The sequence below is a fragment of the Camponotus floridanus genome, unplaced genomic scaffold (assembly GCF_003227725.1).
Source record: "Camponotus floridanus strain SB8 unplaced genomic scaffold, Cflo_v7.5 scaffold33, whole genome shotgun sequence".
Taxonomy (NCBI): Eukaryota; Metazoa; Arthropoda; class Insecta; order Hymenoptera; family Formicidae; genus Camponotus; species Camponotus floridanus.
In genome coordinates this window covers 1,605,055-1,622,828 of record NW_020229470.1, presented here as the reverse complement: position 1 = coordinate 1,622,828, position 17,774 = coordinate 1,605,055, and the positions used below count along the sequence as shown (strand labels likewise).

Below are 17,774 nucleotides of genomic sequence, written 5' to 3'. Positions count from 1 at the left end.
TGGCACGACGGGACGGCGGATCGGCGATTTTGCAACATGGCGGCGAAGTGAGGGCGAAGTCGTGGGTGCTGTGCCATCGGAAAATGTATCTTTCCTAGTCGCCCGTAACGGTTCCAGTCGTTACTCGGCGATAAAACGCGCAACGGTGAAACATACGTGTTCGGGTGGTGTCGTCGGGGCCGATATCGGACATTGGCGCGTGTAAATATGAGCGGGACGGCCGGCAGCGCGACGACGAAGGTGACACCCCGCGGCACCGTGCGTTGCTCGAGCACGTATGGCAGGGACTAGGGCTCGCGATAAGAGAGCCCCGCTTTTGTCCTAGCGAGCCGTGGCAGCCGCCGGGACAGCAGCACCGAATAACGACTTGCTGTAACGATGTTGTGGCCAGCCCTGCCGAACTGTGAGAACGTGAGTGTCGTGCGCGGAAACAATGTCCGTCTCCGGGGCCGGGGCGCTCGGCGTGCGCGGAGCCACGACCGCCGATCGGCTCCGCGTAATTTCGGTAGCAGCGAGAGTGCTTCGCCCGCGAGAGTGCGTCTCCCCGTTCCTCCCTCCTGCTCGTCGTTTTTCCCGAAAAGGAGCGACGTCGGCGACGTCGGCGACGAGACGATAATCCCGACGCCGCGCCGTTCCCATCGGCATCGGCTGCGTCGCGCCGCGCCGCGTCGTCCGTCGATCGTCGATCGCCGAGTAGCGTAACTCGCTGGGCGAGCAGTTTGCGACGAGCAAGCGCACCACCATTGTGTCCGAGTCCGAGTCGCGTTGTTGTTGGTCGATTTCCGGGCTCCGCTCTCATCGGGCCGGCCGATGAATTTGTCCTCGTCATCGTCGAAAAATGCTCGCCTACGTGCGTTTCGCCCGCATTCTCGTTCCCTTTCCTCGCCTCCCTTTTCGTCGTGGAATGCGCGAATGACACGCTCCTCCTTAAACGGCGACCTCTTAGCGGCACGTTTACCGATGTACCGAAAAGTTCGTCTCTGGCCGGTCTCGGTAAATCGCTCCATGTAGCGATGCTCCAAAAATATACCGCGTGCCCATACGGTGGTCTAAATGCATCGCGTCCAAAATTTATACATGCTCGATATGTCAATGCACTGATTCTCCTAAACGCATCTGTTGATTGTTGTCAAGTTGTCAAACTAATTGTTTATCGACTATTTGTTACAAGCCTTCGCATACACATTTTGCTACCTGGACAATTGGACAACTGATATCGCAGGCGTTGTGCGTGTGAACGAAATTGCAAAATTTACCTTCAGAATGTCGTCTTTGTAGATGTAATATAGAGCAATTATAATTTATTACGAGTAATACATTTATATATGAATCAACAACTATATGTATAATAGTTTCGTTTCATAAAAAATTAGTTTAAAAAGATTTACTCTACATTTTTATTTGCTTTTTCTTCCACAGAGAATTGCCACTTTTTCTCCAGTTGCGTTAAAATGTGTTCAATATGCGGTATAATTTGCTAGTCAAAGTAGTTATATTTAAAATATTGGTTTTAGAAATTGTAATGTTATCAAGAATGAATATTTCATGAATTTTAAATATAGCGATAGATAATGCTATGCGAATTTACTATTGTTGCTTGTTGATATATCGAGCAATTTCTGCACTTGTGCTATAAAGTAAAATCTCAGCTGCGCCCAAATAATTTTATTTGCATACAATGAGGTGTCCTAAAAGGATCGCCGTCAAATAATATTTGTGTTGACAGCTGACTTGAAAAATAAATGCTCGTTGCAATTATATGTTGAATTTCAAGTATGTAAAAAAGTATAATTGTTTCTTAGTTGATCGTTAAATAATGTAAATATGTGTGAATGAAAGAGAAAGAAAAAGTGTATTATACGTGTATTATATCCGAACCAGATATGTAGTGTACAATTTAATTATAAATCCATTCTTCTTTTCAGATATACATAAGAAATAGAAGCTCTATTGGTCACTGTGATTTCTGATCGTACATGCGTGCCAAACACAAAGATATAAGAGGGCGTTAAGAAGAGATCCAATGGTTTCCTGACATAATGGAGAGCAAATTATATGTGAAGAATGAGCCGGGACTTGAGGGGCAATCGCTCGCGAATCCGCAGCCCAATCCGCCCGTCGAGGACAGTGGGGGAGCGAGAATATGCTTTGTCTGTGGTGCTGTAGGCCACAGCGAGCAGCACTGGTTACGAGTAAAACCAAGCCCGGGCGGTGCACCTAATGAGCCCTATTTTCCGTTTCTCGAGTCGCACGAGCCGCCGAGTGGCTATCGCGGCGAGGGTGCCAGAAGCGGTGCTGTCAAAGCATGCAATCTCTGTTACATTCTGTTGTTGCAACAGTGGGAAAGTTACGAGCGAGAGGCTAGGCCGCATAGTCAGCGGATTTATTGGTTGAAGAGATGTGACGGCGGCTCGTTCACGGGTGCCGAGATGGCACTTCAGGGCGAGTACGCCGCTCAGGTCTTGGGTTTGACGAACGATCAGGCACCGCAGCTCAGACAGGAGAACCGACCAGTCGGTATCTCGCCGCGATTACCGCCAAATTCACCCTCGCCGAGAGTCGAGCAAACTAGACCACCGTCGAATTCAATCGAGCTACCAAGGCCGCATTCTAACACAGCGGAAACGCACAGGCACTTGGAACAAACGAGGCTCACAATGGAATCTCCTCATCACAGATTGCAGTCACCTCACCAAAGGTTGCAGAGCCCGCGACAATCGGTCGAGGACGCTAGAATATCCAACGAGGCGGCGTTGGATCTGAGACATGCACCTAGAAGTTCGCCCGCACCGCAACCTACCTTACCACCACAACCTTCAGGTTTTAATCATTTGTGTTGATTTCACACAATTCATATTTGACACCAAGAAAAAGACGGCACAATCAAATTTTATGTAATATTTTTTATCCACTATTGTTTATTTTTGTATTTTTTTTAAATATTTTTTTTAATAAATTTTATTGAATTTATTTACTGAATTAATAAATTTTATTTACTTTTTTAAATGAATTATTTTTCGGATAATAATATTGTTGTGTCGATATAAGTATCAATCGTAAAGTTTAAAAAATACATGTATAGAGCACTTATTCGCGCGCGCGCGCGCACACACACACGCACACGTACAGAGAGAAAGACAAAGGCGTATCAGAAACTTCCCAGCAATCAAATTGGCGAATGTAATTGGATCTTTATCTAGAAAATCAACCCATTATCTTTACTTCTCATTTCCAAACAATCATAGAATGTACTATTTATTCACGGGGTGTCTAGTAAATTATGATTTAACTAATCTATTGAAATAATTTCTAATTAATAAATGTAAAAGAAAGAGAAGTAAAAAAATATATAATATATAGATTATAGAAATAATATATGTGGATTTATTTGATTTTATATTGATATTTTGTATATGTCTATCAATTAGTAAAATTTGCACTATCTTACAATCTGTAATCTTTTGATATAATGATTAAATATTACATATAATTAAATATTTGATATAAAATATTGTTAAATTATGAAAAAAGATATAGATTTTTGTCATTACAATTTAACGAACGCTATATCCTATATCGCAAGTAGCGTATATACACACATACACACACACATACATACATGTCTAGATAAAATATCTTCTATCATATAGCATGGAGAATAAAAAAAAATTTGTAGCGCTTTAATGCGCCTAATACTTAAAGCGTGTCCAAAGTGTACACTCGGCAAAATAACTTGAACGTGAAATCACCAGGCTATCTGATAGGAGTACAAAACTGTTTTTCACTGCTATTATACGTTATCTCGGTTTAGAATGTATACGTGGTAAATATACGAATCGGGTCGCTATTTACGCTGGCCTTAGTCCTTTCGTGCACTAATATAAATGTTTAAAAGTAAAGGTTAAAACAGTTTTGTGCAGATAAGAAGTATGTCGAAGTCATGGCAAAGAGTCAATTCGAGTCACTCGACGCGCACTTTCGATCTGAATGGCGATTCAGGCGATTTTCCTCCCGCGCTCCGCGCACTCGCAGAATATTGAGCTTTGGTGACCTCAACAATTTCGATCCGCCCGATCTGATATTCATTAGTCAGCGTATGCCCCGACAGATAAGCGGGTCGTTTGGAATTGAGCTATTGAAACACTGTATTCGTCGTCTAATTCAACTGTCCATGCTCGTGGATATATCATGACGATAAACTTGCGAAAAATGCAACTTCTAAATGGGTCACGTGCAGCACAATAATGATAATGTCGACAGCGTATGTAAGATTCTCGAGACAACTAGGATGGACAGTTGCATTGCGCGTTTACGGATTTTACACGACGATGCGTACCATAGAGCGCTCACCGATAATGAATAATAATAATCGGCATAACCGATTATTTGACATTTCAATTGCAGCTATATATAGCGGCGGATCGTCGTCCAGCGTTGGCACCGACATTCTAGATTTATCGATGCCGGACAAGAACTCTGTCACCGAAGTCTGTTATGTGTGCGGAGACGAATTCAAGAGAGGATCTCTTAGTCACATCGCTGCGAAGCCACTGCCAAACCCGCCGCACCCTTCTTCCAGTCCTCCGCCATTTTTTCCGTCACTGATGCTTCATCCCAGGCCGAGCAGAAGTCGACCTATGGATAGCGCTGGTCGAGTGCAGGTATTTCCTTATTGCCACATTTACCAATTTTTTTTTTCAATTTTTGCAACGATTTACACATTGATCTTTTTAGGCCTGTTCTGCCTGCCAGAATCATCTTTTATTACAATGGAAAGCTTACACACGGCAGGGAGTACCGCACGGTGATAGAAATTATACGCTTCGCAAGCGGCAAGCACCTACAATGGATACAACTACATTTATTTGCTACACTTGCGCTCTCGAGTACCCTTCATCCAGTATTAGACTACTATATTGCTGTCCTAATCCCGAGAAGGAGGCGTACTTCCCTTATATTTATTCTCTGAGACCTCCTCTAGGAGCTAGTCCTATTAGTCCTCAGGGAATGGTGCAGGTTTGCTCCATTTGTTACAGAGCTATTCCGCATAAGCAACAAATGCATATCGGTGAAAATCACGAGGCACAGCCAACAGTCGGGCAGAATATGGATTTCCGTCAACAAGGTAATATCTATTAATCCCAAAGAATATTCATACGAGTTTATTTCCGCCGTTTATTATTTAAAGGGGTCATATTTCTCGTTGCAGGTACTTCACCTCGACCCGCAGTTGCGAAATCTCCAGCTAATTCAGCTGGCAGCGATATTCGCTTTAAGCCATACGACTTGAACAAGTCAACAGTTGCTACAAATAAGCAACGAAGCAGTACAACCGTAAAAGCTCCCATTCCCGGGCAACGAAATTCACCCAATAACGGTCCCGCGGAAAATGGTACCGTTGCGCTTGGCCAAAATTATAGGTGCTATATTTGTGAGAGATTATATCCCCGTACTCATATGGAGTGGTGAGTCTTATATAAATACTTGTCTATTGCCAAAAAGATTATAATCTAAAAGAAATAAAAATGTGATTTCTCACGGTGATATAATTTGATAATTTATCGTTTTTATTAGGTTATCTACAAGTCCAGAAGGAATGAATTCACACGCTATGCATTTTCCTTGCTTGAGAGGAATGGCACGTACGTCTGAAAATGCCTGCATGGATAGCCATGGCAGGGTATTAGCATGTAGTCATTGTGTGAATCATCTTGCACAACAATGGGAAAGTATGGATGCAGAACGGGTTCCTTTAGAACGCCGCAGGTGAGTTCATTGCGAATTACATTAGCCATTATTCTTAACTGATTTGCATATATTACGCGAGTTAATAGTAAAGTGAGAAGAAATGTTTTGCGCGTAGAATAAAACTGACTTTTATAATCTATAATTCAATTTTCATGTAGAAGATTGACACAAGTGTACGATTCTTTCTTTGATTATAATGCATGTATTCAATAATAAAGAAAATAGATGTTATTGTTATTCGAAAAATTGTTTGGATATTAAGAAAATTACTGTGTAATATATTTATTATCTGTATGATATCTGTGTTAAATTCTAGGTACGATATTCCTAGTCCACATCCAAATGGTGATGTGAATCGGTCAATCGCTACGCCACCGAGTTCTAGTTCGGATCGAACATTCGGAAGCAATCCAGGCACATCGAGTAGCTCGATATATTGCTTCCTGTGTGGTTTACATAGCGATTTGACTCTTGCGAGAGTCCTATACGGTCGTCCTCAGGGTCGAAACGCGCCATTTTTCCCAGAACTTTTACGTCACCAGTCACCGCCGAACGCCGAGCAGCTACGCGACGACGGCTCCGCTCTGGTCTGCACGTTTTGTTATCATTCACTGTTGGCGCAATGGCGTCGATACGAATCTCTTTCCAGTGGTCAGCAAGTGAATGCTGCCGAGCGACAATATAACACCCATGATTATTGCTGTTATGTCTGCGGCATCACGACGTATAGAAAACGGGTGCGGGCGCTGCCGGTGAAAGATTTTCCGTTTCTAAGGTATCACAGACAGCCGGAGAAAAGTCTGTTGCTGGAAAATGGCGATTTCGCGGTTGTTTGCTTGGATTGTTACGAAACCTTGCGCACACAGAGCCTCGAATACGAGAGATGGGGTCTGCCAGTTGAAAAACGAGAATACAATTGGATTGTGCAACCTCCACCACCCGAAGACAGCCCTGACGCGGCCATAGCTAGGTTACCGTCTGGCGAAAGGTCCGAGAAAGTGGTCAGTATTATTTATCAATGTACGCATTATTTATTAATATATGATGTAACAAGCGCATAATGAACAATTAAGTTTGTTATGCGTCAACAAATAGATTATTACAACTGTATATTATCTGTTTATCTCTGATAGGTTCCACCGACATTAACCGTAAGGCCGGCGCGAAAGAACTGCTCACCAAAGGCACCCGATAAAAAGGCACCTGCAAAAATTCCGGAGAAGGAACAAGGTAAGATAGTAATAATTGAATTTCAAATCTCAAATTATACGCGATATATGGAAAATATTTTCAACATTTTTCAATCTTTAATCAGGAAAGAGAAATGAAATAGAAATGATAATGCTATATTTTATAATTTAAGTAAGATATTTATATAGCGCGCTTGAAACATTTCTATAGGTAAACTCGGCGAATTTTAAACTTTTCTCATTTGATTGCATGATATTGCACTCTGAGAGTACTTGTTAATTAAACGATCAACGAAAACTTTTCAAGAAGTATTTTCTGCAGTAGTTAAAACACTTATATTAGATAATACTGAGTTGACCGAAAACTTTCTCTTATAAAAGCTAAATGCATAAGTTTGTTGTATATATCGTAATCTTTATTAAAAATTGCAACTGCACTGAGATGGAATCTCAGGATTTAAATAATTCTCTAATGATAGTTATACTTGCATTCCGTAAATATTTATCTACTATAAATATTAGTTTTCATTTTAAAAGGAAATTCTACTAATAAAGCGAAGATTGATATCTTATCGTTGAGATGAACAACAAAGCCTTGTGCCGCCTTGCTTCTTCGCACGTTTAAAACATTTGTTATGTGTATATATGTGTGTTTATGTGTATGTACACGTGCGCGCGTACATACGTGTGTATATATATATATATATATATATATATATATATATATATACACATACACATGCACATATTTGTACAAAGCTCAACGAAGCGTAAGGTAGGATGTAAGGTGGAGGGTGGAGTGAGTAGATAAAACGTGAGTGGTACTCTTAAAAATCCGACAGACAAAAGGAGACTGACGGTAGGAAACTATCCCGAGAGCATAAGTTCTGATGGCTCGAGCGAATTTCGCTGCTTTTTTTTCTATACTTTTTTAGATTTTTTTCCTCTTTTATATCTTTTTTTCTCACTTTTGTGAATCTTCTCTATAGCATCTCGAGTTACGAGTAAGAAAATATCTTTCTCGGCAAAATTTCTCACCATCACCCGGTATGTGGCAAATATACATATATTCCTTTAATACATATATATGCTCCGTAATTAAATCTTGTAATCTATTTTGCTTTTCTACGCGTATTTTAAACCGAAATGAATTGCGTTGTATTTAAACAATAATTTTGACGTTTATATACATTTTACATTATTTTCAAAATTAAACAAATTAAGTAAAAAAATAATCTAAATTAAATAAAATAGACAATTAGAAACTATATATTTATAACATTAAAATGTAAAGAAATGTGTGCGAAAATATCGTGCTGATGATATGCTTTATTATACTTTTATTCGCCGACACCCATTTTTATTCGCCGGAAAAAAATTCTCTCGCCGCGAAAGGTTTCCTCCTGGCTTTGTTGCTGTTAACCTGTAACACTTTTGCTTCATTCTTTTCCTTTTTCGTCCTGACTTACCAGCAGCGTGCACGCCCCTCTAACGTGGAGGAAGGCACGTCTCCTCAAGTTTACGCCGTTGAACGCGTGAGACCACCGTGCAAACCTGCCATTTAAGAGTCATAAACTTGTACTCGAGCAGGTCGTCCAAGTCGCATTTTTAATCCAATGATCAAGACGAGTTTGTAAAAATTAATCTATATTAATAATCTTCCTAATCTATATTAATAATCTTCCTATAGAATATTTCAATATTCTGTTCATATCTTTTTTTACTTACAAATTCATTAATTAATTCGGCGTTCAATTTTTTTTTAAATATGACATTTTCTTTTCTTGCAAATTCTCTGAATCTGTAAGAAATTGAGATACTTTACGAAAATTTATGGAGAAATGGAGAAAATCTCAATTACGTTCCATTTACAAATTTGCTCTTATATGATTCTGTTGGGAGTAAAAACAGAAATATATTACTTTTATATCGAAAATATTATATAAACTCTTGCTAATTAATGTACTACACTTTTTAATATTATTATAAATTCGTATAACTCTAGATATTGCATTATTCTTTCGAGGATTAAAATATTATTAGCGCCATCATAATGTCCATTTAAAATTACTTAAAATTATTCTGGATAAAAGATTAGTCCATTTCAAACTTGCATTCCAAAAAATTTTTGCATTAAAACATGTATAAATGTATACAATCAAAGGATATATTCGGTGTTGTTGAAGATGATCTGTATTGTCAAAATTTATCACATATTGCCAAAAATTGTAACTTTCGCTCAAAATAATTTCCTTAATCATTTAAAATGGCACACTTTAAATGTTCATACATTTTTAAAAATAATGAGTTTTGTGAATTGAGCAAAAATTGGAATTGATCTTTCTTGAAATTTAATTGAACATTATTTGTTGGAGAGATTTTAAAGTTTTCATTTGAAATTTAATCAATCTACGAAGTTAGTATTAAAAAAGTTATTAATTAAAATGTACAATATTTTTTGAGAATAAGATTCCTCGAAAGAGAGAGAGCACGATCATTTTTTATGTAATGTAAAATAATCTAATTCTGCTCCGAATACCTAATTTTGATTAAATTACATTTTTAAATATTGCATTATAATATCATACAAGTAACTAAATCCGTGATAGGAATTTGCGTCAATAAATTGTGATAACGAGCAATCGTAATGACTGGAAAAGTTGTGAAAAAGTAATAAAAAAACATAAAAGTCGTTGAAATGGCAAGTGTCGCGTCCTCGTCGTAAGAACGAGGAAGGGAAATGCGAATAGATGGGTAGGTATAATACGATCGTCGAGATCAGGAGGTCGATTAAGGTCGGTCGATCTGGCTTAGAAGGTACCGGGGGTGGTTCTCTCGAAGTGTCGGGTAGGACTTAGCGGAGGGCTTAGCGGGCGAGGAACTTGCAGATGGAGTAAGGGGGTTAAAGTGCAGGGAGGTGAAGTGCGGCATACAAGTGGGTGAGGAGGGATGGCGGGTCAGGGAGGGACCGAAGGAGAAAGAGCAAACGCCCGCAGCGTGACACCGCATTGCGCCCACTTGCCAACCCATCCAACACCTAAATTCGAATTAGAGAGCCAGCCCCGTCGTTTTCCGTCAACACGCCCGCCATCCTATCCTTTACTCTCCTCGACTCATTCTCGCTCACCCATCCTCTTTATGGTAAACGTAGGGCGAGATGTCAGCCCTCCCTCGTCTCGTTTGTCCGCGCATTCAACGTCCATCCGCGACCCTCTTCGTTCTCTCTTGCGGAGAGCAATAAGCGAAAGGAGATATTCGCCGAAGCGTGTGTCTATTCGTGTTGTCGCTATAGTCTTTGCAAAAATCGATATCAATGTCACCGACGACTTGGCCTCTCGTATTCCTTTGGTAACCGGTGTCGTGGATGTACTAGTTAGGCACGCGGCCAAAAGACTCGATTTCGCTCCTGCTACCTATCTATTCCTCGTTGTCTCGCGGAATTGGTGCCAAGGCGCGATCCGGTTAACGACTTTTTCAGTCATTACTTTGCGGAACATTGCTACATACTCCTTCGTTAATTTGCGTCCATTTGCTTGACTAAAATAGAAAAAAGTCGATAGAAAGAATCTTATCTTTTAATCAATTCTAAATGGATTCTCGATTTTAACAAAGAATATTAGCTTGAAATTTATTTATTACAAATATCTCTTATATTTATTTATATATTAAAATAGATATTATTTATTATTCATAGTTTATTTATAATATTTATTATATGTACCTATTAACATAGAGATTTAATAAATTTTGAAATGAGATAATATTTTTTTACACATGTATAATCAAGTTTTTAGAAAGTTTTATTTAATTTCAACTTTGTTATTTTATCGTTGACATATGTACGTATATACACATACACGCAATTTTAAAGATTGTTTCCGGAAAGGTTAAATTTAATTTGAATGATGTCGCGGTTTCACAAGCATCTAAATCGAATATTTATGGCACTAAAGCTGCATTTATAGACGAGCAAATGTCACGAATTTATGTAGCGAGGTGTTTCTCTCAACGGAGCTCTCTTACGGAGAATGCGCTTCCGGCTTGATGCGTATTAATAATTAACCATCGTCGATCACCTTGCAAAATAGAAGCGCTCTTGATAACACTGGCAAGCGATTCTGCAATTCGAATAAATTCCTTTCAGTTTTCTTTTGCCGTTTTCTGTTTTCGGTTTGTTTTCGGTTTGTTTTCGGTCCTCCTTTTTGTTTCGATTCATCTGTATCAAAATTTATAGACTTGACAAACGATTCTTTTTCTGTTTTTTTTTTACTATTATCAATACATTTGTAGCTTTACTTTTACGCATGACCATTTTTATAATACAGTAGTTTATCGGCGGACTAATTTACATTTCTCGATTACATGAGAATTAAAGACAAAGGTTCGGGATACGTGTGCCAAATATGCCAAGTCGCTTTCTTTCGAGTGCGATAAAAATAATACAACTTATTAACCCGGTAAAGAATGTCGACGTGCTATAATGGAGAGAAAACGGGAGAAAGGGTGGTTATGAATGGGAGTCGACGGGGGTGGCGCGTTTGTTCGGCAAAGGAGCGAGAGAAAAAGTGAGCGGCATCCCGAAAAAGGATACGAGGGAGCAAAAGAGGGTCGGAGGCGCAGAGAATGGAGGTGGAAGAGGATAGTCGGGTGGTAGTCTGGGATGAAAGGAAGGGGCAAGGGGAAGTTCCCTGTCGCCGCCACGTATTGATTTTGCCGACAGACAGTCGGTTGTTGAGCTGTCTGCCTCGTAAGCCTAACTCGTCGTTTTGTGGGCTGTCGCGTGGGCCCTATATGGACGCACTACTCCCATAGTATCTTTTTTTTTTGCTACTCTTTCTCAAGATTGAGCGATGATACGGTCCCGAATGGCGTGGATGATATTCTCCGTTCGACCTTTGCGCGGCTTGTCCGACCCTTTCGTGTACTCTGCAAGCGAATAGAATAGAGACAATAAAATATTGCATCCGCAAAATTTTTGCATTTTTAGAAAATGAACTTTTGCCAATTGGACCAATTGCCATCTCGAAAAATTTTTCTCACATGTTACGTGTTTTCTCACAATTACTATATCATTGCGCTATTAAGATATATATTCAGAAAACAGTTCTCTTACGTGTCTTCCTTGAGGATAGAAATTTTTTAATAATGTTAATAATTTCGCGTGATTGAGCTGAGTAAAATGTCAGAGTGCCATAAAGTTGCGTTTATATGATAATCAGTTATGCATGGGAAAGTATCGCTGCCAAGGATAATAGTCGGGAAACAACGCTATTGATGCAATCGAAATAACAAGAACTAGCGAAACAACCTTAATAGACTCGTTAGAAAAGGAAAAAGAGATATATATTCTTTTTAATCTTTATTTATTTTACATATTTATGCAGGTGTTATGAAAAAGTACATGACATATATATTAGTAAAAATCTATAATAAGATCTAAGGCGCTTTGAATTGCACTTTCTATTCTATTTTTATCCTTTCTTTTATTTGTGCTAGCTGTCAGTCCGTTTCCAAGTCGTATCCATGACAGACGTACATTCTCTTCGGGATCAATTGTCGGTCATTCTGATCAGCGCTTGTCAAGCACATCTCTCTACTCATTACTCTTCGCGATACCTACCTATCTATGTCGCATAATCCGATTCTTCCGCGTCAAGAGTCCCGAGGAAGTCGTAAATATCACTTCCCTCGACCACCAGTGTGCCAATGTCGTCGAATATAAGCGTTTCGTGCTCTCTTGTGGGGATACAACAGTGGGCGAGCAACAGATATATCGGAGATATTCGTTACTGCGCGACAAACACCGTATGCGAATTGTGTCGGCTTACAAGCTAATTGATCGTCAAATATGGAGCGCTGTTCTGTCTGCGAAACACTTGTGCAAACTACTACGACAACTGACGTCGTCATTCATCGCCGTGTTGTTCCTTGCGAGAAACCGTTTCACGCGAATTGCACTTGCAACAAATTGCCCGTCGCGAATGACAATATTATACACATAGAGACTCATTCGGTTGCTCCGGACGACCTTATTTCACTTTCATCGAGTTCGCACACACATCCAAATGAAGATCGATTATCATTGACAGCTACTTTACACGATAGTTTCAACGAGGATTCATTGGCCGATTATGCAGAAGTTATAGAAAATGTAATATTTAATCTGTTGGAAAAAATTTCGATATTGCCATTTTTACTCAAAAACAAAGAGACAATTATCAAGATTGCATTAATCTAACAATATTATTTGTAAAAATAAGATATATATGTATACATAATGGTTATAAATTCTTCTACATTATGCTAAACGTGACGAAGGAATATTCCTTCTTTCAAAAATAATTCTAATGCGACTCTTAACTTTATTTTTGATTCGTTTATATTTCGGTATGAATTAAAAGAATGCAGATTATTAAATAATATAAATGCCTAAAGAATTAGTAGCATAATCGTAATAAATAAACACGTCTTCTCTAGACACGTTCAATACATAGAATTTTCCAAGCGTTAACAGAAACTTGTTGCGCCTAGAGTCCTAGACACTATAGATTACGTTGGGATCAATATATATATATATATATATATATATATATATAATTAATATATATATATATATATATAAATTTATATTATATTATATTTATATTATATATATATATATATATATATATATATATATATATATATATAATTCAAGTTCTTTTTTCGTTCTCGATAATTATATTTTAGATTGACATTGGGAGACAAACATTTACCGATACGAAGGACAAGGGATTTTTTAATTATTTCCTTCCTTGCGTTTAGCTCAAGTGTGATATCAAGAAATCGATAAGAGGAATGTATCTGTTTTCGACATAAATTAATAGTTAATTATCAGCTCGCTACGAAACAATTAATACAATAAGCGTTTGCAAAAATATACAAGGTGCATTTCGATGACATTTGCAAACGTAGAAACGTATGTAAAATATTTTTGAAATATCTAGCACTTCAATCTGATATTTCACGCAACATTAATTATGAATTCTCTACAGTCAAATCATTAGGTTTGCTCCACTGACATAACGAACAATTTTGAATGCGCATAATTCTGATAACGAGTACGAAGTAGAATATAGCGGTTATCATATATCGTCATCTGGAAATTGCGATCTTTTTATCTGTTACTATCGCGAATAAGAAAATGATTTTAATTTGTGAAAATTGAGACTTATATACCGATACGATCACTCGGCACTGCTTTTAAAACAGGTGAGCATTTTGAAAGAGCGGTACGGCACGTTGTTATCGGCTTAACGATCAATTTTAATTGCCACATCAGTTTATTGGATTGCCGTTACAATAGCTGCGAGAATGTTCCTCGTGAAAGGGGGAATTAATTGCACATCGCGGATACGCAAAACGTAGTGCATGCAACATGCAGAGGATATTATTGCGGGAACGTATTTTGTCGATGGCAGGCCGCGACGCGAAGTTAATTACCCGTTTACAAGAATTAGCGTATTGGTAATTTCGGCCTTCGAAATAGATCGATGACGATAATGTAATTGTGTGTGTGTGTGTGTGTGTCAGCTAATAATAGCCACTGCAAATTGCCCGGCTAAGATAATCGTGATGAACCATTTCGTAATGATAATTAGACATTTTCGCGTAAATAATGCGATGTGACAACGTGCATCGTTGCAATTTTTTTCGGGTGATAATAACGAGCAAAAATATGCATGATGGCCTTATATATGACGCGTCTTTTTTTAGCGAGATATATAAATGAGACTTCGCAAAATAAACTGAAAATACATTAGTTTGATTATTTATCATTTTTAGCTGTTGCTTTCTTGTCTACTAAATGCAAAATTTCGCGCAACATGCAGTCATAAGATAATCACATACACGATTTTACGTACAGAATTACCATCTACTTGTATAAATCACGAGAGTTTTATGATTATTTCCGCGGTTCGATGCAACTCATAATCGAGGAGATTCTAATCTTTCCCTTAAAACCACGTTTTACGAAAAATTAAATTACCTTCATCCGATCAAATAGCAGTCTCGGCCGTGTAATTAATTGCCGAAGAAAAAAAAATTGTAAATATTTTTTCTGAGAAAATATACGTGTCTAATGTTTTGCGATGTAAAATCGCGAAATCTTAATTATGCGTTTATTCATATCAATGAAGCTTTTGTGATTACGTCACGATTAAAACAATCTCGAGGAAATATCACGTGTATAAAATTGTCTCGCTTAATTTGACAAATGATACGCGTGAATATTTTACGATTATAAGCAACTAATGATATTTCGTATGCGCGCAATAATGGATGTTTACAGAGCGTACTCTGTAATAACGAAAAAAAGTAAGATTTTCAATAAGCCGTTCAATAGTTTGATTAGTAGCAGCGAAATGTAAAATGATACGAGTCGGGATGACTTGGATGTCATATGTCAAACGAATAATGGTGCATCGAGTCGCGCGGATGTCGTTGACCGAGTTCGCCGAGTTGTCTCGCTTCGCGGAATTCAAATTACACATAGCAGCGGCGTGACGGATATAGACGGCACGGATACGCGCGTATGTCAAAGTGACGAAGGAAGCGCGCGAATTATTTAGGAAGCTGCTGCCGACTTCGTAATCGTTCTATCTCGCTTACCCTCTTTCAATCCGCCTCTCGCATTTACATCGTTTCGATCCCCCTAACGTTCGGGTTTCCGGGTGAGGTGGCGTCGGCGGTGACGGCGGTAGTAGTGGCGAGGACGAGGACGAGGGCGAGGGCGAGGGTGGCGTTGGTGGCGCGAGCGGAACGACAGAGTGCAGAGTGGTTGGATTTCAGACTTTGAGTTGGAGGGGAAGATACGAGGGGTGAACGTGATAGAGAGAGCGATCGCGAGGCGGAGGAGGAGGAGAAGGAAGAAGAGGGGGCGGCTTGTGCTGGTTGAACAGCGCGTGCCGCTTCAGCGCCAGATGGCCCCGAAAGAGCGAGGGAGTGAGACGGGGCGAGAATGAAGGAGAAGAAAAGAGGCGATGGAAGGAGGAAGAAAGATGGAGAATGAAAAACCGCTCTTCTCCCCAGTCCCTGACGTTTAGCTCGAGGCGGTTGGTTGCGTAAGACGAAAAGAATGGAAAGGAGCGGGACACGGGGACAGTTCTCGGGCCCGCGGAATGAATGCCGGACCGCTTTTTCTGTTCAACATTTCGTGAGAAACGTTTAGCTAGCTCCGCAGTTTCGGGACGTGTATCTCTTTTCCGCGTAGGCAAGATGACGCTCCTCTTATCCGTTAACGTGGGTGGCGTGAGATTATATACTCGGAGTCTGCGTTAAAGCACGACGACTCGATATATCGATTATATTTTATATCTCGAGCATCGAATTTTTCGCGATAAAGAAAATTATTTCGCAAATAATCTATTAATTTATTATGTAGGAAAATTGCGGGGCAATAAAGGTGGGAAATGTAGCATGTTCATCCCACGCAAATATTGCCTTTATATTGTTACGTGTAAAAATAGATTTGCGTTCCTAGAACTAAGCTTTACATGTAGAGTAACATCGTATCGAAAATCATTCATCTATATAGCAATCGTTGCTTACGCTGCTCCTAAATCACTTTTATTATAACATCAAAATGTGTTTAAACAATATATAATCGATTGAATTTTTTATTAAGCAAGGTTCCGATTTAAAAAAATATGCGAGTAATTTACATAAAATTTCAATTCATATAAAAAAATTTTACAATATGTGCATAAATTCTAACGCATAAGCATTGCAATTTTGCATTATTCAAAATGAATAGAAAAAAATGGCACGAGTGTCATCTATAAATTAAACTGCTATTTATGTAAAATTATGCGAAATATCTCCGTGTTTATCGTGTTTCTCTACATCCGATTAGTGGAGCCTTCTCCTCTTTTCTCGAGCCTTGAAACAAAAGAGAAAAAAATCATATGCATTCCGGACGTTACGTGATTCGAGCGAAAATGATAAACGGATCGACAAGAGACCGCGAAAGTCGGCGTTGCGATTCGCAAAGATGCGTGTAATAATGTATGACGGCTCGTCGCTCTCCCCGAAAGCAAGAGAGAGAGAGAGAGAGAGAGACCGATCCTATTCTCACCCACTAGCGATTCGATCTTGGTCGAAGCGCGGCGGCGAGTCGAGCGTCGAGCCTTCTATCATCGGCCGCGAGTGGAGGGGGAAGCGCGGCGGAGATGCCCGAGGATGAACGAAGCGCGGTTCGCCGCCGCCGCTCGGCGGCGCGGCTCGTCAGTCTCGTACCAGGCGCCGTCGGTTTTGTGTGTCGTGGCGATCGTCTCGCGCGCCACGTGAGGGAACGAGAGGTTACGTGCGTTTGTGCGTGTAATAGCGGACGCGTATACGTCGAGTATAGCGTGGGTCTCGTTAACGATGGATTTTCTCTCGTACGTCGCGTAGGCGGACGGTCTGGAGCGCACGCGCCGCACGAGCAGGATCGTTTGAAAAGAGAGCGAGCCCTCTCTCCGTCTCTTGGCATCGCGGGCTCCGACATCCACGCGCGCGTGCAAATACATCTTCCTCGCCGTCTGGCGGCAGCGCCGAAGCGTTCGGTCAATTAGCCGTAATGGCACGATCCGCCGCGTCGGTCTCGGTCAATTAAGTGGTGATTAGTGCGCGGGCTGTGCCGTCGTCCCATCTCTCTCTCTCTCTCTCTCTCTCCCGAGCGTGCGGGCGCTCTCTCCCTCTCTCTAGCCCCCTCCCACCGCGTCAGCCGACTCCGACACGGTAGTCTCGCGTGTGGGGGAGTGTTGCAACGGTGAGAACAGGCGCGCGTTCGGTGTGAACGTCACCGCGTGTCGC

At 40.1% G+C, this 17,774-nt stretch overlaps 1 protein-coding gene across 1 annotated transcript in view; it reads left to right on the top strand.

Annotated features, from left to right (window-relative positions):
- Positions 1–16: 16 nt before the first annotated feature.
- The window catches only part of LOC105248862, an 80,738-nt gene continuing 62,980 nt past the window's right edge, over positions 17–17,774 (top strand). The window contains exons 1-8 of the mRNA XM_025410591.1: positions 17–411; positions 1,926–2,820; positions 4,405–4,661; positions 4,735–5,125; positions 5,210–5,465; positions 5,575–5,766; positions 6,065–6,749; positions 6,882–6,978. Coding sequence (XP_025266376.1) covers positions 2,040–2,820; positions 4,405–4,661; positions 4,735–5,125; positions 5,210–5,465; positions 5,575–5,766; positions 6,065–6,749; positions 6,882–6,978 — 2,659 coding nt within the window. The 5' untranslated portion in view covers positions 17–411; positions 1,926–2,039. The remainder of the gene's footprint in view (positions 412–1,925; positions 2,821–4,404; positions 4,662–4,734; positions 5,126–5,209; positions 5,466–5,574; positions 5,767–6,064; positions 6,750–6,881; positions 6,979–17,774) is intronic.